Below are 23,151 nucleotides of genomic sequence, written 5' to 3'. Positions count from 1 at the left end.
CTGCTAACATGAAAGTAAAAAGAACCTTACTTTAAATCCACCAAAAACTGCGCTCCTGAAATACACTCTGGTTTTAAATTCAGGGAGGTTTAAGCATGCTTGACAGGCGACTTGGACGGATGCAAGATTTTAAGTCAAGACTGCTAGGCTCATGTTATCCATATGGGACAGGCAGGGTGGAAAGCTCCACTCAAGGAAAATTACTTTCTTTCTACTAATTTTTTCTGCATTCACTGCATAAGTCCCTAATTAAAAGCATTAATGAAACAAACACTTTATACACTTTGTTACTTTTAAAAACCAGGCTAGAAATATTTGGTAACATAGTTCTATAGAAACTTCTCTTTTTAGGAAGTTGTGATCACCTTACCTATCCTCGTAGAATAGTTTCTGGTGTTTGTGAGGGTTTTTTTTCTGTTTTTTGGGGGGCAGGGGGTTAAATAAAATCTGAAAGCGTGCTTGGACCAAGTACAGCTTTTAACTAGAACACGCAATTCCGACCAACATTAAAAGCCATAATCTGGAATGTCCACATCACTCGTCTGGCAAGATCGAAGTAGTCAAGTGAGCGTGTCCTTAACAGTCACTTTGAGCTGATACTGGAGCAGCCTTGTATCCAAGGAAGGCTAGCGCCTGCTGTCGGCTTTCCCCACTGTTAGGTCCCAGAAAGGGGGTCATAGCTCCTAACTGAGGGACAGGAAGCAGCAGCATTTCATTGTTTTTTTTTTTTTTGCAGTCCCCATTGCCAGCTGTGACTTGAACTTGGAATGAGCGGTTACAGCGTGGTAAGTTACTTCCTGGGGCATCACGACTGATCAGAGCTTGGGCAAATGTCAGTCAACATTGCACATGTGGGAAGCATAACCAAGGGCTTTTTTGAGGGAGAGAAAGCACTGCTGAAGTACAAACTAACTAAATTCAGTAGCTGTGATACAGAAGCTACAAGGACAGAGGAAAACGGGATGTACCAGAGTAACGCTCCTTCCCCAGGCAGCTCGCCTGGCATAACGTAACGGCTCCGCGCTGCATCCTCGGAAACTCAGCCGTAGAACAAGCAGGCCTGATCCGGCCTGATGAGGCCTCCTGATGTGCAGCAGCTATGTCAGCACGCCTCAAAAAAAGAGGCGATTTCCCCCGCTTTCTCTTCATAGGGTCACTGCTGCTGCAGCTGCCACCACCCCTTTGGGGAAATGAAAGGGCACGCGGGTTTGCCAGTCCGGCAGCCCCGGGAACTGCAAGAGGGAAGCAAGCTCGCAACGCCACGAGCCAGGCGCGGGGCAACGCTGCCGGCAGCTCTCCGGCGAGGCCCCTCCCGGCGCCCAGGGCGCACGCTGGAAGGCGGCGGGGGAGCTGCCCGCGGCAAGGCCCGGACGCAGACAGCAGGGCGCGAGGGCAGTGCCCTGACAGGAACGGCCCGCCCGAGGCGCGGCCGCGGCGGCTGAGGGCAGCTGGGGACCAGCGCCGTAGCCCCAAAAACGCCGCTGACAGCCGGCTGCCTTTTCACCCAGCCCGTCCCGCGGCCGGGCAGACAGCGGAAGCGGGCGAGCGAGCTCCTCACAGAGCTGCCGCGCCATCAGGCGAGGCGACGCGAGGCGACGCGAGGCGACGCGAGGCGACGCGAGGCGACGCGAGGCGACGCGAGGCGACGCGAGGCGACGCGAGGCGACGCGAGGCCAGCGCCCCGCCCCGGCGCGTGCCCGCCCTCTGCCTTCGGCGCTGGATTAGTAACGCCTGGCGCGGCGGCGCAGGCGCAGTGGGCGGCGCCCGGGCTGCGGCTGCGCGAGGCGCCCGCCCGCCCCCAGCCATGGCGGACGAGGAGCTGGAGGCGCTGCGGCAGCAGCGCCTGGCCGAGCTGCAGGCCAAGCACGGGGTAAGGCGCGGCCGCCGCCGCCCCGGCCGAGCCCCGCCGCTCCCTCCGCCGGCCCGGGCCCCCTCGGCAGCCGCGCGGCGCCGGGGGGAGGCAGGCTGCTGGCCGGGGGCGGCAGGGCCTGCCTGCCGAGCCTGCCGCTGGCGTGTGCCGTTATAACGGGCGGCTTTTAGCGAAACGCGATGAAACGGGCGGCGAAGCGGGTGGGCGCCGCTGTGAGGAGGCGTTTCCGCGGGTGAGGAGGCGTTTCCCGGCGCCCAGCCGCCCCCCGCCCCGGCCTTTCTCCGTGCCGCTCACGGTTGCGTGGATCGCTGTCATTTCTTCGATCGTTCATGCGTTTAGAGTTGAAACCTGTCGGTTTCTCTCCTTGTTCCTCCGGGGGGGGGGGGGGTCCCTGTTCTCTACTCCCTACTTGTGCTCAGCCTTGTTTCTTCACTTTGTGGTTTTCCTGTTATGCTTTAAAGTGTTGCCTGTAAACTTTGAGTTGCAGGTACAGCATGAAGTTCAGTTTGCTTGCTTTTTTTTTTCCTTTGCTACAGCTGCCTATTTTAATCCCAAAATATCATGTTAGGCTTGTATTTTCTTGTATATCGGTAAATATGAACCATTATGTTGAATTTTATCTGTCGTTAGCTGACCTTAACAGGTTTAATGCTTTTGGCTGTTTTCTAGGCCTCAGGAAAGCTTGTTCCCTTAAACCTAAGGAGGAGGCCTCTTATGTCCTACAGCAGTCTGTGGACGTATCCAGTAGCACTAGTCATTACGCTAGTTTATGTTATTGTAACGTAAAGAGAGCAACCACCAGTATTGCATGTTTATTTACTAGGGCTGCCCATTCTTATTTTTCAGGATCTAGTCCATGGCCAGGCAGGTTTGGCTTATGTTAATCTCTGCTGGAATATTTAAGTTTGTGGTCCTATGTGGAATGTTTTTGGAATAATGTTAATCATTTATCTTGTTCTTACCCTTTAGGATCCTTCTGGTGATCCATCACAACAGGAGGCAAAACAGAGGTACGAATGGGAGCTGTTTTTCTTTAATAGTGTTCTAAATCTATTAGCTTTGAGCCTGGTACTAACTGTTTTGACTATTTAACTTCTTGGGAATACTCAAATGAAATTCTGTTGCTGTTGGAAAAAACACCAATAAATAAATGGAAAAGTGAAAGATGCAATCCACGGGTGACTAACATCTGATTTTTGAGTAGTCCAAGTGTGGCTCCCGTGCCATGACCGTGTTGAATGATCCACAATTAGCTCTGTTTGCCTGTATGTCTGGCAGTCTGCATCCTGACTATGAAAACCAGCAGGAGCTGCTCACTTTTACCTCTGGTTTCAGCTGAATGTGATAGCCTCGAGACCCTTAGAGATACAATGGGATGCTTTGGGGAGTCTTTGTCACTCCCACCAGTCACCTGTTTCTTGGGCTCAGGAACCTTAGCTTTTCAGTGTTAGTGAGTGTTGGTCATGAGAAAATCCTGAAAGATGGTTTGGAAGGCTGGCTATTCTTGCTTTAGCTTATTCCTGAAGCAGAACTCCCGCCAAAGCCAAAGAAGTTGGGAGTTTTTTCTGAGTGAGGTTTGGTTCTGTGGGTGCTATGGGAACATGCTCTCCTAGTCGATTTCATTTTTCTGGGGTTTCTGTTGCAGTTAAGCTGAAACAAAATGCTTGGTGTCAGAGCTTAGTTTGGCACAACATCTAGAATTTTCACTAAGTAGAAATTAAACAAATTAAAAAGCCAGGCTTTTGCAAGAGCTTGAGGTGAGAGCGCATAGTCAAAGTTTGTTAACTGAAATACATAAATTCTGGTTTTGCAACCCAGACTGTCAGTCAGCTGTTGAAAGTGTATGAAGACTTGTTGAAAAATGTTAAGTAAATGTCAATTTCTGGTTGAGTCTTTCAGTTGCGTGGGCTGTTCCTTATGCCTGCTCTAAAAAACACTGCCTTTGGTGAAGCTGCACATGGAACTGAATGCAGAATCTTTGAATCTTTAAAGTGGTTAGCGTGTGTCTTTCTAGCAAAATATATCAGTAAACTGTAATAAGCTATAAATGTAAATAACCTATAACTCTATCCTGATTTTTTTTTTTTTTTTTTTGGAAAATGATGTCAGTTACTTAACCTTATCTTCAAAATACGTAGAGCTACCCATCACAGAAAATGCTATTAAAGAGACCTTATAAATGTAGGGTCAGAAGGGACTCCAAAAAGTCACTTATGGGAATTGAGTCTTCTGTAAACTTGGCTGTTTTGTGCATATTATTTTAAGTATTTGAAATCTCACTTCTAATGTGTAACTAATTTTTCATTACAGGGAAGCAGAGATAAGAAATACTATTTTAGCTCAAGTTCTAGATCAAGCAGCTCGTGCAAGATGTAAGTATTCAAGTAATTTTCTAATTTAAAAATTATCTTCTACTACACTCCTGTGCTGCTTAAATCAGACACTTACGTGGCTGTATAGAGGGCAAACTAGAAAAATACTATAATTGGTGGGAAGGTAAAACTATTACAGCTTTTCAAATGATAATATCAGTGATTGGTGGGGATGCCGTTAACTGACATCTGAATATTTTTAATCAAATACTTTATTGAATTAATAGTGATAATCACAGTGAGAGAAAAATAGTTAAACTAATTGCAAACAAATATTTTGAATGAAAGTGACAATGAATAAGATAGTTTTATAGCGGCACTTGTCACTTTTTTAGTACTGGTGAAGTTATTCATTTTAAAGTAAAATGAACAGAGCCTGTTTTTGTTGCAGTAAGCAATTTGGCACTTGTGAAACCAGATAAAGCAAAAGCAGTGGAGAATTATCTGATACAGATGGCAAGATTTGGCCAGCTACCTGGAAAGGTGAGCGGTGTTTCTCTAATTCTCCCTTTCTCACATCTGTCAGTTTTCAAACCTAATACTCTCACAAAGCATATCTGATGTTTTTATTATCTGTAAATTACCTGACTGGGAGAGATAGCTGAGAGTTTCTAAATACTGTATGCTATATCATTTCGTCAGCCAAACGCCATTTACACAAAGAGGAAGCGTAACTCAGTTACTTGATGCTAAGCAGCTCTCAGAATGCGTTTATGTGCTTTTGTTCTGCTTTCCTAGGTGTCAGAACAGGGTTTGATAGAAATACTTGAAAAAGTGAGTCAGCAAACAGAAAAGAAAACAACGGTAAAGGTAAGTGTCATTTCATAAATGCAATTTTGTTTAGGAAAATATGAAATATCCAATATGAAAACGAATGACTCGAGTAGAAAAATTGCATGTATTGCACCCTTTCACTTAAGGGTAGAACATGCTTTCTGTTTATCACCCTCTTCCCCACACTGATAAGTGTTGGGATTTAGTCATAGCTATCCTAATCAGTAGATAATTTGCAGATATTAGCACGGGGATATCGGGGTTCTGTTGGCGAGACAAATAGGGAGAACAGTGTAAATGGCAGGCAGTCACAGTAGTGCATTGACCAGCAGAAAAGTACTTTTGGCTGTGGTAAGTAGAAAACAGCTAGTGCTACAGGCCTAGCTGTGTTAATAGCTAGTGCTAGTAACTGCTTTTCTGCTACAGTTCTGCTGGTAGGCTCCTGTGAAATTTGAAGCTATGTTACTGAGAAACGTATGAGATTCTTCACTGGGTGGATACATGCCCAATTGTGAAGATACTGTCCTTGAAAAATGCAAGAAACATGGCAGAGCTATCCATAGTTCTGCAGCATAATTCAGGCCCTAGAAATTCTGTATGTGGGGACTCTATTCTCCTTATCACAGGAGTGAGTTTCCAGAAAAAGCGCCCGTGAGTGACCATAAAGAGGCTGAGGGGACGTAGATGATGCTTAGATTGCACCAAGTCAGATGAAAGATTTGTCATGGACCATATCCTGTATCTGGCATTTGCTAGAAGCAAATGTTGGGGAAGAAAGAGGAGAACGAGGCAAGGAAAATTTGACTCGTGACAATTAATCTATTTCAGTTAGACTAGCTATGTAATGCTCTGCTTTTATACCGTACCATTGTACTGGGGGGAGGAGAGGGTGTTGCACTGGGGGAAATCTTCTGCTCCTATGCAAGCTGCAGTAATTCATGCTGTGAGAAAGCACTGAAAATTTTGTACTTACTGTCAAACGTGTAGAGTTTCAAAGGCTTGCTTTATGTTGGATTTACTGTGACCCTTGTATTTTCCTTTCATGTATTTCATTTTAGTTCAACAGAAGAAAAGTACTGGATTCTGATGAAGAGGATGATTATTAAATACCCCGTAAGACTGTCTGCCAAACAAACTGCCTGGAAAAAAGGCAACATACTGTATCGGGCAGAAAGAAAGACCTGAAAATGTTTACGTTTACTTCTTTTTTTTTTTTTAATAAAGGCCAACAAATGAACTTGTCCTGTAAAATAAATCTGAGAAGGGGATTTTATAACTTAAATTTTTGTAGTATCAGAGGCCTGAGCAGTGTGGGATTTCCCCATTGCTTCCTTAGCGTGAACGTTTTGTTACCCCTTTCTCAGTGTGTAAGCTATGCTTTCAGCACATGTGCACCCTTAACTTGCTGCTATTGGAGATATCATAACATGACGAGTGAAAGTACAAAGTTGGGAACAACTAGGGTTTTAAAGACTTGCCTCTAAGTCTAAATCACAGAAGTTCATTTGGAAACAAGATTTCCTGAGTCCATGAAGGAAGCCTATCCAGCAGCTCACTGGCTCCAAAGTCTTTACTGAAAATTTAGAAAATAAAGTGTTTTGGTTGGAGTTTGGACCGGAGGATTTCTTATTGGGCAATCTGTGTAAAGAAATTGCAGCCAGCATTTAATTGAACTGTTCCCCCATGAAATAATCAAGCTATCTCAAAACAAAGCAAGTTTAAGTGTGTAATGCAGCACTGTTCAGACACTTGGTATCGTATGTTTGTTAAACTACCTCCATTTTTATCAAATGGCTGGAGTGTTTCTGATTTTGAAAAAAAAAGACTTATCTCAACTATCTGCAACTCTTGCATGCATCAAATAAAACTGAACTTGTGCTATGCCTTTATTCAAAAATATGGTTATGGAACTATGTAGGATAAATACTGTAACATTGTGTCAATAAACATTCTACCACCCAAGAACCCTTTTCTGACATCACTTGAGAAGTGTGTATGATTCCAAATGCCATGTTTTGGGGACAGAATAAAATTGTTTAAAGCGAGCAGGAGTGGGTGCTTTTTTCACCTTGTGTGAATGCGGCTAAAAAAGGACATTTTAACTGAATAGTTGTTACTTTGTAACAACAGAATTCCTTCAGCTTTTACCAGCATGAAGATTTTCAAGCCAATAATGTACAATGACATGTATTGTTTAAAAATTTTCCCCTTGAGGGTATACATATATGCTAAGCATCCATGCTTCATATTCCTACTCCTAAATTTATTAAATTTTGCCATCAGTCAATCAGCAATGTAAGCTTTATTCCTGCCTTCTTGGAAGTCTGTTCCAAAATCTCACTTGTGAAGACAAGAAATAACACTTAAATTTTATCCTAATTTCTAACCTTTTGGAGATTAACTGGACTGTACAGTAATATATTCTGCAGACAGATGATAATAGTGTCCTGAAGTTGACTTTAGCATGGTTGCAGAACAAATTGCTGGGGGAACCTGTCAGGGGTACTTCCTTCGAATACTATGCCTTTTTAGCCTTTTATCATGGTATCTTTGAATATTAAGGTATTTTTGTAATGATAGGCACGGTTAAACACGTCAAAGCAATTGTGTACGCCATTTCATTTACTTGAATCATTTGTTAGGCAGCATCTTTTTAGCAGGATTACAGTGGAACTGTTCAGGATTTAAGTGCTTTCTTATACATATCTAGAATGCCTGGAAATATAATTTTGTCTTAGATTGAACACTGTATAAAACTGAAGTATAATTTGGTCATTTAGGTAGTAGTAGGTTCACAAGGACAGCTGATGTTGTAAGAGTAAAAAATTCAAGTTAATTCTAATACAAATGTGTAGTTTTCCTTAAAAACTCTACATTAAAAATATTTTTGTTAGATATTTAAATTTAAATTTTGTTGGAAACCACAGTAGGTAATATGCACCACGTCTGTATTAAATTGCCTTAGTAAGCCACTCTTTTTCTGTAAGGCTCATTTATTTCAGGGGAAAAAAATGCAAAGGCAAGCATTAGTTTAACACTGTATCAGGAGTGCTTTATTTAACAGGTTACGTTTTCCAGGTATAAGGAGTTCCTATTTGTTTTTAAATAGAAACTAAGTAACTCAATGCAGAAGTTCACATACTCTCACAACCTTCTCTTTAATTCTCTCTAACCGTTTTCAAAGGTATTTAATCAACAGTATGTTAAAACTTATTTCCAAAGCTAGTTAACCATACCAGGCCTATTATTAAGGACTAACAAAACTGGCTTGACACTGATCTTCCTGTCACCGTGTTGATTTATGTTCTGTAAGACAATAGTTAGAGCAGTATAATCTGTACTTTTACTCTGTAGCAAGATACCACCAGTACCAAAAATCTAATAAACTGATTTTTTCCTCATCCATATTGTCAAAAAGTCTTAAGATCAGAATTAGTCTTTTATTTGAATGCATGGTATAATTAAAATACAAGTTAAATTACTTCTCACAAAGTAGACTGGAAATCAGTTATATGAACATTTATTTGTATCTTAAACTTTACAAATAATATCTTAGATATTTCATAAGCAGCATAGCCTAGTATTCTGAAGGTAATAATTCTTATTTTTATTATAGGTAAGGACAACTGACTTGCTCTAGTTCATGTTTTTAAGGGTTACAAGAAGAAAAAACAGCCTACATTCTTCCCTCTTGCCCTTTGGCTTGCAATACCTAAACACCCATCATACAATTTGCTTTTAACCAGAATTCAAGGCCAGCAAAGAAAACTTTGTATAAATGTAAAATACCCTTCTTTAAATGGTCAGTTTCTCTAACAATTTTGTACTGCACAGCTATTGCACACACTACTACATGTGTGGCAATCCACAAACATATGACAGAAGGGGGAATAAACAGAGTCATAGAGAAATAAATTCGAATAGATCCCCTCGACTTATACATAGGCACAAGGTGAAATTTTCAAATGCCTACAGGAACAAAAGCAAAGAAAACTGCATAAATGTGTTTTAAATAAGCACTCAAACAGCTTTTTCAAGAATTATTTTACTGTTTTTTTCTTTTCCATCATTTGGCACAAATCCAAGGCACATTAGAAAAATCAGATGAACTCATAAATTATTAGAAAAATAAACACATTACCCTCATCTCCAAATGTCCATGTGCGCACTTATTGCACAGTTTACCTCTCAGATTAAAAAGTTACTTGAAAAAAATCACTGGTATGTCCTCCAGCTTTGTACTTTCCCAGGCAGTTTTACTAATACCACAGTTAAGAGAAACAGAATTATTCATAAAAAATATCTCATGAAATAAAGATGCAAACTGGGCATGATAAACCAAAAATAAAAAATATTGCATTTAGAAACCTGGCTTATGCTATTTACACATTTCTCCTATCATAACCATTTTTAAAAAATTTTAACTGAAAAAGTAGAAAATGAAGTCCAAATCTAAGTTGCCATCTCATAGGTATTTGTGAGCTTCTGATTCTTCAGCAGTGATCACGTCTAGAATTTGGTCTATTCCAACGAATGCTCACTGATGTCAGCAGTAGCTTTCATGATCAGGAAGTCCACCGGTTTAAAAAGCAGTCAGATAGGAACAGGCTGCTAAGCAGCAGTTTTGTCTTATCAGTTTTGCCCATGCATAGAATCATGAGTATTTGTGTGGTTTTTGCATGATTTGCCTTAGAGAAAAAAACAATTACATGTCCTTATACATACTTGTTTCTGCCTTTTTTTTTTTTTATGAGGCTGTGAACAATGAGTCCAAAGTTCAGCTTCATCAAGCGCTCTCTACCTTCTCTCAGCATCTTGGCTCCTGTACAAGGGGAGCATTGCAAGCACAGATTACTTCCCATCATGTTAACAACACGTATAAATCTCTAACATGGTGTCACGTATTTTATCGACCGTTGTTTGCCCAGCTACTGAAATATACAGAAATATAAATTATAATGGTTTGTAACATTACAATAAAAATAGAGACATTTGAATTACTTCTGGCAATAAATATGTATTTATCCAATATATCTATATATATAAATATATATTTATGCAATGTAGTGATAAAAACTGAAAATGCCAAAATTATTCAGACTGTAAAAACAAAGGGGTGGCTGAAAAGTACAATACAGGTTGGTTTACTGTTACATATTGTTTTTTAATAAGTGCTAAGTAGAACACAAAAGTAATTTTGCTATGTGCATCTCAACATATCCCTGTTTGTTGAGATCAATAACAAACTGGCTAAACTGTCATCTCCAAAATAACCAGAGGATTCAGTCTTCAAAAGTGCTAGACACATTCTGTTTCTGCTGAAGAGTCATCCTTGCGTCCTGTCCAGAACACATAGCTTGCGAGTGTCATTGAATTCCTTGATATCCAGCACAGGGATACTGAAATTAACATCACCTACTTCTTCAGCTTTTGACATTAAATTCACGCTTCCTTGTCAGTATTTTGAAAGCAAGTCACCACTGCAGTCCTCTGACTGTGCAATACTTGGGTTTCTAGAACTGGCTAAACTGCTTTTATCACTGACATTCTCTGCTGAAAGCAGCACGTTAACAGTGTGTCTTCGGTGCGTTAGTTTGCTCCTATCAGGAGCTTCTCTCATGTCATCACGTTTCACAAATGCATCACTGCAGCCCGTGTCAATAATCTTAACTTTGCTCTGGTCCAGGGTTTCAACAGCTTTTAACTTGGTTTTATCAAGGCTTTTAATAGCTAACTGTGAGGGTGGAAAAACAGGACACGTTAAAGCATCGTCTATTGTCTTCATTACAAAAAGTAAAATGAATATGTTACTTGAACAGAATTATCACATTAATTTCATGGCATTCTTGATAATGAGAACACAGCCAATGATTAAAAATAGCTTACACTGCAGGCCAGTAATTATCCTCATTATACATACGAGGAAGCAAGAAGAAAAGAGGCTAACTTGCCCCAGGCTACATATAAATCAGTACCAGAACTGAGAAGATAATCAAGGCATTCCGAAACTTTTTTTCCCTCTGCACTATCCTAGTAGCATTCCAACTCTTCTGAACACCTTTTCTTAAAGCAAGTCTCAAGATATTTCAAATTCACAGCCATTTCTTTTGCCATTAAGTAATATGTAAGCAATAATGCAGCCAGGTTCAACTAGGCACTGGGGAATGGTATTCTAAAGGCAAAACTCTCTGCTTCCCGATCTCGTCTGTCAGGGAAGAGGCCCCTGTGGTCCCTTTTCTTTAAGGCTCTCTTTTGGTCACTCCAACTATTCTTGTCTTCCATTTCCATATCTGCTACTGATTCTTCCTCTGCAGAATGTGTAGCTCTCCCTGATTACTTGCCACTTTGCAAATGTAAACATAACAAAGATACCAAAGAGAATCCAGGAGTGCTAATAACAGATTTTCTAAGATAAGAAGAATTAAAGGCACAAATTAAGTATGATATCCTTTTACTAAAATAACAGTAGCAATGTTGAAAAACTTTCAGAAAAGATTATGCATGATTAAGCCCACTAATAATTTAGAGCCATACAATCAGTAATTTCACAGAGCTGTGAGAGTCACACATGGTGAAAGTACTATATATCATTGTTGTATAGTAGCTTCTTGACACCTACTACGCTTTCAGGACTTACTGCCTTCAGTGACCAACAACTATAAAAATCTAAATCCCATATTTAAAGTGGGGTATTATCATTAATACTAGAAAGAATAAAATAATACAGTTTTATAGCATTTCATCTGGCATTTTCAAATTTCTTTGCCCATGTTAAATCTCACAAGGGATCTCTGAAATAGGACAGCATTCTGTTTTAGAGATGGAGAAGAGAAGCAAAGGGACTGCACTTCCAAGGCTACCGGAGGCAATCTAATGGGTAGCTACTGAACTAACCTGGCAGAAACCTGTTAATTTTATTTTGAATGGGTTAGTTTTTCTCTCTATTTAGCAGGCTGAAATGGCTCAGCAAAAGGTCCGATGAGAGCTACAGGCAGTGCAAAGAAGGGAGAAGGAGCCCATGCTGGGGGGGGGGGGGGGGGGGGGGGGGGCAGCAGCTAGCAGTTAGATTGGCTTAGGGAGCCATGGTACCCCCACCCACAGATGAAGTGACTTATCTAAGATCACACTATATATTTGTGGTGCAGCTGAAAATGCAACATGCAGTTTGCTATCTCCTTTGCAAACAGCCCCTTCCTCGCAGCAGGCTTATCATGCAAACCCCAATTTTAATCTGGTATTTGAGTGTCTAGCTGCTCCTTTCTCTTCCAACCTTCTGTTTCAACCTACTGAAAAATTTCTCTCTTGTCAGTAGCATCTCTGCTTGACTACAGCTTTTCTTACATGCTGTAGACTTTTCAAGCCTTGGTATATCCCACATTTTGCTGGACAAGACACAGACAACAAAGAGATGAAGCCTGCAATAAGTGACAAAGAATAAGAGGTTTAAGAGGTGGTATAGAAGTACCATTGACATTTGGACAATGAAGAAACTTTAGCAGTTTAGCAAAACAGGTCAGACCTTTGGCATTCACTGACCACCATCAGTAAAGAATCTTTCCTGTTAGATGTATTATTATACTGATAGCAGGCAATATAAATAATTACTGTAGTACACAAATAATTCAGACAAATAGTTCCTCTTACCTGATGCAATAACTGATAATCAAAATTAGGGACACTTTTATCTCTTGTTATTGTTCTCCGTAAACGTTTTGCTCTAAAATATATTTTAAAAGAATTACATTTAACTACATAAAGCAACATACCTTCACTAAGTCTTTCCATAAAAGCCTTGTTCACTGAAAATCCACAAGATGGCACTATCCCAATGTAGAAAGACCACATAATCTGGCAACACATTTTTCCCCGAGAATGATGGCCTACTAGTATTTCCTATATTTTATCACAGAATACATGCTGAAGTTTAAAGAGATCAGAGTCAAAACCCAAACACTGGCTGAAGCACTAACATGAGATTTTTTTAAGTGGTCTGGCACAAATGTTCCTAACTTATGGTACACCAAGTATTAGTAGTGCAAAAACAATTTCAAATAAATTTACAAGTACTCCCTTGCTGACCAGCTTTTCCCTCCTGCTGCACAGCATGTCACTGCTGTTCACCCTCAGTGAGTCTCTCATATCCAGAACATCTGTCTGGTATTATTAATGTGTAAGCCTCAGAGTATTCTCTTAATTGTCAAATTAGTCATATCTGATGGTAACAATGCCTGGCCTGTATTGTACGTTATATTTCTTTTTGGCTTATGGGAAACAACAAACATAATTCCAAGGAAGCGTCTATGCTTACTTGTTAAATGTCTTAATTGATTGGACCAGTTGCAGTTGTCTGCTTATGGGATCACCGGATTTCTCACATGGCTTACAATTCACTAGGGGTTTAAAAGAACAAGCAGCTAAAATTACAACTGAGTTACACTTAAGAACTAAATAAACACAGATCTGAATGCAAAGCGATCCCTGTTCACATTCAATTTAAAATTCTACAGTAAAACTGTAACAGTAATAACTAGAACCAGAGTCACAATTTCTGTCTGGAAATTTTACAGCATTTCAAGTTGCAGGAAGAAGCTTTATTGATCAGATTAACACGACTGGCCTTTCTTTTGGATTTGGAGTTTCTAAATTCAAATTATTACAAACCTGAATTAAGAGACACGTGCTATTTCACCTCTTAGTTATATTACTCATGTTGCCTACTACTCTTAAAACTATTCCCACAATATTTGAAAGGACTGTATCAGTCCGTAGTGTCAGCATAGTGTGAAAAATTTTCTTTTTGTATAAATCAACAAAATATGTACAGTCTTTCTCACAGAAGCAGGCAAGAGTTATTTTGAAAAGCCTAACTAAAACTCACTGATGTTGAAATGGGCATTCCTGCTCCTACTTTTCCGTAATTCCTGGTCAGGCGGTCACACCTTCTTCTTTACACAGCGCTGGTGACCGCAGATACTCTACTACGCTGATCTGTCTAGCTCACCACAAAAATTGTTACTCTCACTGTCCCAGCTTAGTGAGCTGGATCAGCTTGGAAACCGAACTGACAAACTTTTGAGCCAGCATAAAGGAAATAGTGGGTAAGCAAGACCAGAAGCTGAGGGAGAAAGGAAAGAGGTGAGGACAGATCGGGAATAACACCATCCCTTTTTAAGTGGCAATAATCCAGTGCATCAGCTCAGCTGTATTGTCAAATTGTACCATGCATCTCAACTTGTTTGTTTAGATCGAGTTATATGCTGCCAGTGACAGAAAGAAATCTTCTGCAAATCTTGCTGACTGATTTAGGAAGTTATCTCTGCAGCTCTTGATTTCTGTCCCAAAATCTGAGACCATAACTAACTGAAAGATCACTCCCTAATCTTTTTTAGGGCAACTTAAACGGTAACTGGAGGTGATTTAAATTAATCTGTTTTACTTTTGCACTGAAATAGTCAAGTCTTACATGGTTAATTACATTATCTCAAACGTGCCATGTTTTCTAACTTTTTTAAATGCTTTTGTATGTAAAATCCTCCCCCAGGCACAAAAAAAGTGAAAACTGAATCTGCAGAAGATGTCATGGATATAATACAAAGTCTGCCACATTTACTTATAGTATTTTAGGTGCTACCTGCAATAAATATGCAAAATAGTTGACTGTTCTTTAATGATATATAAATTAAGTACATTGAATATTTGATGCAGTCACATATTAATTCCCAAATCTCTTTTTATTTATACCAGTGAAAACACAACACACACCTTTTTTTCTTATCTTGATAGTAGCATGCTGCTCACAATCCTTTTCTCTCTCTTCTGATGAGGGTACATAGCTTGGTGCTGTTTCCAGCAACTTAATGATATTTGAATTCTTAAATTTAAAAATTTCCATTTTCATCATTATTAAAAAAAAAAAAAGAAAAACATCAGTACAATTTAGGATTCTAGTCTATACAGAACATGTTAATTGCTGCCAGAATAAACATATCACACCAAAAGATACATCTTTCTAAACACAAAACTTTAAATTACATGACTGAGTAGAGGCAGAAACAACGTTCCACAAGTTGTACTGTACCGGAGCGAGGATTTTGTGGTCTTGAGCTATTATTTTAAGCGGTATTATTTATGGTTACTCTAATTTATTAATAAATGATAACATGCCTACTGAAATTAATGCAGCAGGACATTTTAGGGCCATTATCCTACCTCTCAGAGGCTATTACTGTGCACAAAGCTAGGGACCAAGCATCAAATCGTTCAAAGAGTGCAACAATCCCTTATAACGTAGCATTACGGAGTATGTTACTGCTATTAGTAAAGGGAAGGTCAGAGTTGTGGATGACATGATAAAAGATATCAAAAGGCATGAGGGGGAAAATATAGTGGGTAGAACAAAAGATTGCTAGCGATTGCTAGCAGTGACACTGATGAGTAAGAGGTGTTCATTTTCCCACATTGCACATTTCTTCTGCTCCTTTTGCCATTCCTAACTTTCTGTCATACGTGGTATATCTGTGGTTTCACTCTTCCTACATTCATGTTTTTTGTCTTGGATAACTTATTTTAGAAACACAACAGGTACTAGTTATATTGTACATACTATCTATCATCTCCCCAGCTGCTCTGATTTCTGAGCAGGAAGCAACTTCCTGGCAATTTAGGTCAGTTCATATCTTACTCTGCAATAAACAAAGCTTTCAACTCCTACATGAAGGCAGATTTTCATTAGCGTGTATTGCTGTGTATGGATTTCGCACGGCAGTTTTTCAGAGAGTGGAGCTGACAGAGCGGTATGTCGGTTCTAATTTCCTTTTATTCACAGTGTTGGCAATAAATTTCTCTGTTTCATTTTCATATTGTAACAAGGATTCCAATGAAGCTATGTTGACTTAAATGATTCTAAGTTAATTTCTAGTTATCTGAATACAGAGCCAGAATTAAGAGCTCAAGTGCAGCTCATCAAGAGAACGTCATCAAGGTCTTTGGCCAACTATTATCAAAACACTTGAGAGAAAGAAGAGGGATAAAGGGAAAAAAAATTAACTGCAAGACAGCATATAAAAAAACGTTCAAAAACAAACATTGCATTTCTGATGAACAGAATTCTGTGCTCTCACATGCCATTTTATCTCATTTTTAAAAAGCAGTAAGTTTCGGGAAAAGGTAAAATTTAACATTAGCATGTCTGTAAGTACTTCCAGTAACCGTGACCATAAAGAAAACAACGTCATAGTTAATTCCAAACTTAAGTGTACTATACTCAAGATCAGATAATGTCATAGGTTCATGGTTTTTAGTTTTTTATAATTGGATCGTCTGTTTTATCTTAGTCCTTATACCACACTCCACTGTTAAATACAAAAGTTTTGACTAATGATGGGCTGACAACGTTAATGTGATAAACAGTTACATTTGGTTTTTTTCCCCACATGATGCATATTGAATTTTAGGAAAATCTAACCTTAAAAATAAAAACTTTCTGCACTCACCGGTTCAGCGCAGTCTGCGGGGGTACAACGCCTTTCGTTCCTTATGTGCGTCGCTGCACCATTCCGGAGCAGCAACTCTACAAGGCCTTCGTTCTTTCCTATCACAGCTTCATGCAGTGCTGTATTTCCTTTGGCATTAGAAAGGTTAACAGAGGCTCCATGCTGGACAGCAAGATAAAATTGAAGTTATGAATTAAGAGTAGAATGAAATGGAGATAGCAGATTACTACTATTTTTCTCTTCCCTTTTACTTTCAATATATGAATGAGAACAATACAACAGAAGCCTTGCAGCCATATACAAAAAGCAGAAAGCATATGCTGGCAATCACCAGTTCAACAGTAAGCCTCCCCATCATATTATTTCCTTCTCTCTCGTACACACAATTTCATGGATCAGCTCATTTCATTTTTCACGCATCTGCTACATATTCTAAGTTTAAGAGCAATTTCTAAACAAAACAAAACCTGCACAAAACACAAAATATCCTACACTATACAACTAGAAGCAACAAAACTTGACACCTGCCACAAAAGAGTTCCATAAAAAGAATTAGCTGTACAAGAGTAAGCTAGTATTTATCTAATAAAATATCCAGTAAAAACCAAGAAGAGAAGGGGCTGAAAGGATAGAGAGAGGAAAAAATATGCTCAGTTTTTCCTAAGAGGTTTTAATGGAGAAATGCGCAACTAAAATATCAATCTTGAGTACTGGATAAACACAAATACTGCGTGAAAAATACTATTCTGAATATTTTGTTTTCAGTGGTCTTACCTGTAGCAACAAGGCAGCAGTCTCATACTGACCATTCAAACATGCATAAATCAATGGAGTATTTCCATACATATCCTTTTTATTTTGTTTAGCATTGTAATCCATCAGACACTTTACCACCTATAGGAAGAAGTAACAACATTTTTTAAGATACTAGCTAACCATACTCAGGCAGTGAAAGTCCTGTTTTTCAAGCACGTTTCTGGCAATTTAGGAAATGGAGAATGAAAAATAGATAGGAGAAAAAAGAACGGAGAACCAAGTCTCATCTTGGCCAAACAGATAACCACAAATATCTATACCTACCATACTGGTTTTCGTATTTTACCTCAAACTTCTAAAAAGCCCTAAACAACTGGAAAAAAAAAAAGGCAGAAAGTGAAAATACAAGCAAATTTGCTTCTGGGATATGTGAAAAATATGCCTAATCAGTAACTTTACAAAACATAAAAACCAAATCTCTACAGCAACGGCATCCTATCTTCCTTTCCTAACTCACTAGAACACTTTGCAAGGAGTTCTTTACATTGTAAAGACCCCATGAATTAACGTTCATTAACCTGCAAGTTGGAGTTGCATCCTTCTGTGTCCCTTCTGCTTCCCTAGTGCTTTCCCTCACCATCACCTTCGCAATTCTCTCAATTTTTATTGCCTCATGCAATCCTCAGCTCCTTTCCTCCTACATTGGATTTTCCACTTCTCTGTATCTTCCAATTTCCCATCCCCTCATCTACAACCGCTTTTTCATTACGAGTATTTTTCCCCTCTCATTTACCTTCTCTCCTGTATTAATGTCCTCCTCTCATGAGCTCATGCTTCTCCTTCAGCCCCTACACTGTATGTTCACCCTGAAGTAAAGGATGAGGTTACCCTGCTACCCTCAAAGCTTCAGTAGGCCCATGAGGTGGCCCATATACTTGCATGAGCTACTCTATCAAAGTTAAAATAGCATTAAATACTGTCGCTATTGAAGATACCAAGTCCACTGCACCAACAGATGCATATATATCTCCTCCTTGAACTACAGGGAGAGAGACTGTTCTTTGTTTCTGAACAGTTAAGAGATTAACTTAATAGAGCATCAAAGAACCAAGACAGCAGACATATCTCTGAAATGAAGAAAGCCACATAACCGGCATTCTAGAGGGAGGCAATTAATTTCCTAGGTTAAGATTTTTCAAGATTCAGTTCTGTCCAGTGGTGACCACAATTAATTTAAAATGTAGCAAAAAATTCCAGTGATATAAGAACCTCAGAAAGTAAGACAGCTCAGAAGTTCTGCAACTCTATAAATGCTGAAGTGATTCAAAGTATATGAATATGTAACCACAAGAGACACAGAGACATATTCTTTCCAAGGAGCAAGTTTGACACTAAAACTGAAGGTAAAATATCTGGGAAAATCTAATTAAAATATTGTCATTTAACATTCAACAAGGCTATTTTCATGAAATCTGTCAGCAGGAATTCTGCTGGCAGGACCTACTTATTATAGTTTTATTTCTTTATAAAACTTTAAGTGCGAACAGACTTTTAAAAACAAACTTACATTATCTAAAAAAACTAAAAAATACACAGGAGTATTCAGCTGCATGAGGTATTCTTGTAGTGTCTTATGTAAGATGGTTCCACTATTGCCAGCACTCTCATTGAACCACTATTTTAGGCCGTTAAGACAGAAAAGATGCCTATAGAAACTGTTTCAGTAGAAAGATGCCCTTCCTCTCTGGGGAGTTAGAATTAAAAAAATAAAATAAAAACACAGGAACCGCAGACTCTCTGTACTACTACTGACTTCATTCTGTTTTGTGAAATTATCAACATCTTTATCTTGGCGAGGTAAGTGTTAAAAGGCTTGCATTTATGAAGAGGATCAATTACCTGGAAGTGACCCTTCTGGCAGGCTAAATGAAGAGGAACTGCATGTTTTGCATTCTTGGCACTGATATTGGCTCCATTTTTCAACAAAAGAGAGACAAGTTCAGAGTGTCCATGCAGTGCAGCCATATGCAGTGGTGTAAAACCATCTTGATTTGAAACATTTACTCCAAGTCCATTAGCAGGGATCCTCGCAAATTTCTATTGAGGAAAATATACAACAAAGCTAATTATATATAATTAATTTTGCTACTTTCTATTGACCAAAAAACAATCAAATACCTATTAAGTATACACAAAACAGATAGATGGACGTTATAAGAACTACTGCTATGGAGTCAAACTTGAGACCTTCAGGAAGACAGTCAGTAAACCAGGGCAGCTTGGTAGTATTTTTCAAAAGAAAAACGGTTTTATTTCTCTCTCTTCCAACACAACAGCTTCGTACAGAGAAATTCCAGGCAAAGTATTCATCTTATTAGGGAAGGCTAAAGCTGCCCAGGTTGATACGGAAGTAAAAACCAGTTTCGATGTAGCTGTTAGGATGTCTTTACATTATGGAGAATAAGTGTTAATATTACAAGTTACCTTCTATTTACACGTAAGTTTATGTTCTTGGAAATAGACATTAAGCATCTGTTTTACTGCTGTATGAAGCTTGAGATGTTAAGGACAAGCTGGCATGCAACTAACATGCAACTTAAATTAATTTTATTAATGCAGAGGAACACTGGGCCCAGGGCCCAGAATCCTATGGGGAGCCAAGATAATGAAACTGGCTGGCCCACAGCTTATACAGCAGTACAGAATATCCTGCTTTACTCCTCTCTCAAACTGAATAGGTGCTTGAGATTCACAATGGCAGATAATCTCTCATTCTGCCTATCCTCAGTATGCTTTAAATGTGTGCCTACCTAATACAGTGGTAAAATTAGTTAACAAATTCCTTCTACTCTTCATTCAGTAGGCAAGTAAATTCACTGGCAAGTGCCATTCCTTCCCTGTTATCGGTAAGACGAACTTCAGGGTCTCAGGCCGTGGTATCTTTAGCACATGATTCCAGTACTCAGGGAAAAGTTATCAGAAAATAAATCATGGCTGAATGTGAAACATCTAATGACAACTAGCATACTCTTGCCCTGCACAAAATAAACATAGGCTAGCAATGAGGAATTTAGAAGAAATAAATTAAGCCATCTCACATGTTCTCTGTTAGCTCTATGGGCATAGTTACTTCAAAGTAGCCAAAACACTGAAAATTCAGTTTTAGTTTAGTTTTGCAACGACTTATCTAGTTAGGTATACCTTCAGACAGACATTGCAATAATTTTTCTTCCTGAAGTGCAAGTAATTGGTTTTCTATTTCCAAGAAGCTGGGACCATTCCTTATTTAAAAAAAAAAAAAAAGCGTGTTGTAAAGCCTGATTTTTCTCTACGTTCTGAGATAAATAATGGGAAATGAAGTCCCTGCAATTGTAAAGGAAGTCTCTGCAGTTATATTTTAACCTCAAAGAGCATTTAGATACAGTTTGTAGGAAAGATGTTACACAGTTTAAAAAAAAGGCTTGATCAGCATTACACAGATCATAGGAATAGCAGGTATTCTTAGAAAAACTGATTACTAACACATTAAGTGTATACTGTGACAGTTAAAAATGTGAGTCATAAGAGGCCCAGAAGAAACTGAAGCTTAGGAAAAAAAAATAGTCCCCATTTATTCAAAGTTGTTCAAATCTTAAAGACAACAGTCTATAAACCCTAAAAGCAAACTGCAAAGTTTTTGCACTCCACTAGGTACTGAAACAAGTTTCTGAACACTGCTCCTGTATCCAAACCTTCCCACAGTCTACTTAAAAAGACAACAACTTCATGCCATCACATGAGCTGTTATGGCCTGTATATATTCAACTCCTTTCTGGATAGAGATACAGAAGTATAAAGTAATATGAATGCTACTTCCCTGGAGCTAAAAGTTAAATTACAAGAATACAAATTATACTGTTTAAAGAATTAATATTACAACCTTTTGTGCTGGCCCGCATTTTGAGCACTGGCATAACGGATGGCAGAATTCCGGTTTTGATGTACTGCCTGTGTGGTCCTCATCTTCTACGTCATCTTCTGTCCACTCCAAGAGATAACGTACCTGGCATAAAAAGCAAGTCCTCTTTTAGAGAGCCCAAAGGTTCCATATTCTAATAAATTTGCATCGAGACACATGTAAAACTTTACAAAAATATGGCTGTGCATAACTCAGGGAGACTATACTGAATCACCTCCCAGCATCAGCTCGCTGCAGGCCAAATTAAAAAAAAATGTTACTGTTGACAAAGCAGCTAGAAAGTTCACCAAGTATAGCAGTCAAGTAAATTATAAATGACTTCCTGCTGCCTAATCAAGACTTCAGCGTTCACCTCTGCTCAAACCCTGCAAATCCTTTTAGCTCAGATGATGATGATTAGACAAAGATTTGTGCCAGCTCATGTCAATGCGAATTTTGTTTCTTTACTTGCTTTAATGAATATAAGAAGTGACAAGGATGATGACATTTTACCAACATCAAAAACTGTGCAGGGACATTGACTTGTCTTAGACCTGTAACTTCCCATGCTTGGCAGTTCTACTTTGTCTCAACATATAATGCCTTGTTTTTGAGAGCTGACAGCCCCTCACTGTAGTTAGTCTTAGAACCTGGAGCATCCTTTGCAATCTGCAAGCAGAGATTCTTACTGCGTGTTAATTTTGCATTAAATTTGATGCAGCCAAAAAAGCAGTTTAAGAAATGCACTTTTACACTGAGGTTCATTAATCCACTGTGAACTAAAGAAATCTATGAACTAGAGTGACTGTCCTAAGTCTCCATTATCATACCATCTGGCGGCGTTATGCCTGACGTCCTTCTACCATAACATTGTGAGTTTATATCATGCTTAGTGAGTCATGACTTTCAAAAACTCACAACAGAAGTGGGAACTAAACTTGTCTCATAACTCAAGAGACAACACGTTAACAATCACCTTTTCCAGGTGCACGGAAAGGGTTAATGTGGGCAAAACATCACACAGCATTCAAAAAACAGGCCAGAAGGCAGATCAGGGCACTTGCCCTCGCTCATTTGTGCGTGGAGGTTGGAACTCAGAGCTCCTCCAGATCTTCTGGGACTTCCCAGACACAGCTAGTTACAGGATTACATGGCACGTATGAAGCTGTCATACATGTTACCTAACTGAGGTTTTTTTCTTTTTAGCAGCTTTTATGAGAGCCAGAGACTCTGTACCGTCTCAGTACCAATCCCTTTGCAAGGGCCTGTCAAAACATGTATCACTGTCTTGTTACCATGGAGAAAAATTAGCCCTCGGCCTCTCACTGAACAGTGGCACGAAGCAAAGTCGAGGAACCACTTTCTACTGAAACAGAGCTCTACAAGAGCTCTGCAGATGCTGGTCAATAAAAGAGCGGGGAGAAAGGAATTTCCTGCAGAAAGCTGGAATGAATAAGGGCCATTTCCCTGTTTCAGAGTGATAGCATAACTGAAGCAGAAAAGGGATGCTTCATACGGAACGTTACTTACCCTGGAAAATCCACATTGTTCTTTTAAGTAAAAAGAAATCTTCTCTCCAGCTTGTCTTTGTGTATGAAAGCCCAAATAAGTGAAGTTTTACTATTTGGTATGTTTGTATGTGTCCAAAACATCAAACAAGTGTAATTATTTTCACTTCACTTCCCCCTTTCCCTACAGATTCACCAAGACTCTGGCAATGGACACTTCTTCCACTTCCATCACAATTCAATACTGGTGCCCTTATTATCCAGATATAACACTCCAGGGCAGCTCTCAACATACTAATATCAGTGTCTCGCCAAAAAAACTCCAAACACTATTCCCATGAGTACCTCTTTATAATTACAGGGCAGTAGCCATTTCTTTCGTCTAAAGGGTCTTTCGTCTAAAAGGTCAAAAGGTTAAATGCACTTTTTTTTTTCTTCTAAA

General features: G+C 39.3%; 2 protein-coding genes across 10 annotated transcripts in view; one reads left to right on the top strand and one right to left on the bottom strand.

The window, feature by feature from the left end:
* The first annotated feature begins 1,678 nt into the window (after positions 1-1,678).
* On the top strand, positions 1,679-6,225 carry PDCD5 (programmed cell death 5). Its single transcript, XM_068956241.1, has 6 exons — positions 1,679-1,870; positions 2,840-2,880; positions 4,181-4,242; positions 4,634-4,725; positions 4,981-5,052; positions 6,075-6,225. The coding sequence occupies exons 1-6, from the start codon at positions 1,805-1,807 to the stop codon at positions 6,120-6,122; spliced, it is 381 nt and encodes a 126-aa protein (XP_068812342.1). The 5' UTR covers positions 1,679-1,804; the 3' UTR covers positions 6,123-6,225.
* A 2,211-nt stretch (positions 6,226-8,436) lies between these two features.
* Positions 8,437-23,151, bottom strand: part of ANKRD27 (ankyrin repeat domain 27) — a 52,078-nt gene continuing 37,363 nt past the window's right edge. For 8 of the 9 annotated variants that reach the window (XM_068956235.1, XM_068956236.1, XM_068956238.1 and 5 more), the window contains 8 exons: positions 21,184-21,306; positions 19,164-19,361; positions 17,283-17,402; positions 16,509-16,670; positions 14,779-14,887; positions 13,325-13,406; positions 12,661-12,733; positions 8,437-10,750 (listed from right to left, as the gene is read on the bottom strand). In XM_068956235.1, the coding sequence (XP_068812336.1) occupies positions 10,472-10,750; positions 12,661-12,733; positions 13,325-13,406; positions 14,779-14,887; positions 16,509-16,670; positions 17,283-17,402; positions 19,164-19,361; positions 21,184-21,306 (1,146 nt within the window). In that variant the 3' untranslated portion in view covers positions 8,437-10,471. The remainder of the gene's footprint in view (positions 10,751-12,660; positions 12,734-13,324; positions 13,407-14,778; positions 14,888-16,508; positions 16,671-17,282; positions 17,403-19,163; positions 19,362-21,183; positions 21,307-23,151) is intronic. The other variant, XM_009678364.2, reaches the window with a different exon arrangement.

This window comes from Struthio camelus, chromosome 10 (genome assembly GCF_040807025.1).
Source record: "Struthio camelus isolate bStrCam1 chromosome 10, bStrCam1.hap1, whole genome shotgun sequence".
NCBI lineage: Eukaryota > Metazoa > Chordata > Aves > Struthioniformes > Struthionidae > Struthio > Struthio camelus.
The sequence above is the reverse complement of the archived record's forward strand: the minus strand, read 5'-3'. Positions and strand labels throughout refer to the sequence as shown.

What these genes read in the sequence shown, in the direction of transcription:
- PDCD5 (XM_068956241.1), top strand. Translation starts at nt 1,805, where the DNA reads ATGGCGGACGAGGAGCTGGAGGCGCTGCGGCAGCAGCGCCTGGCCGAG. An exon ending in CAACAGGAGGCAAAACAGAG is followed by an intron (nt 2,881 to 4,180) that starts GTACGAATGGGA and finishes TTTTCATTACAG; the next exon opens with GGAAGCAGAGATAAGAAATA. An exon ending in TTGGCCAGCTACCTGGAAAG is followed by an intron (nt 4,726 to 4,980) that starts GTGAGCGGTGTT and finishes CTGCTTTCCTAG; the next exon opens with GTGTCAGAACAGGGTTTGAT.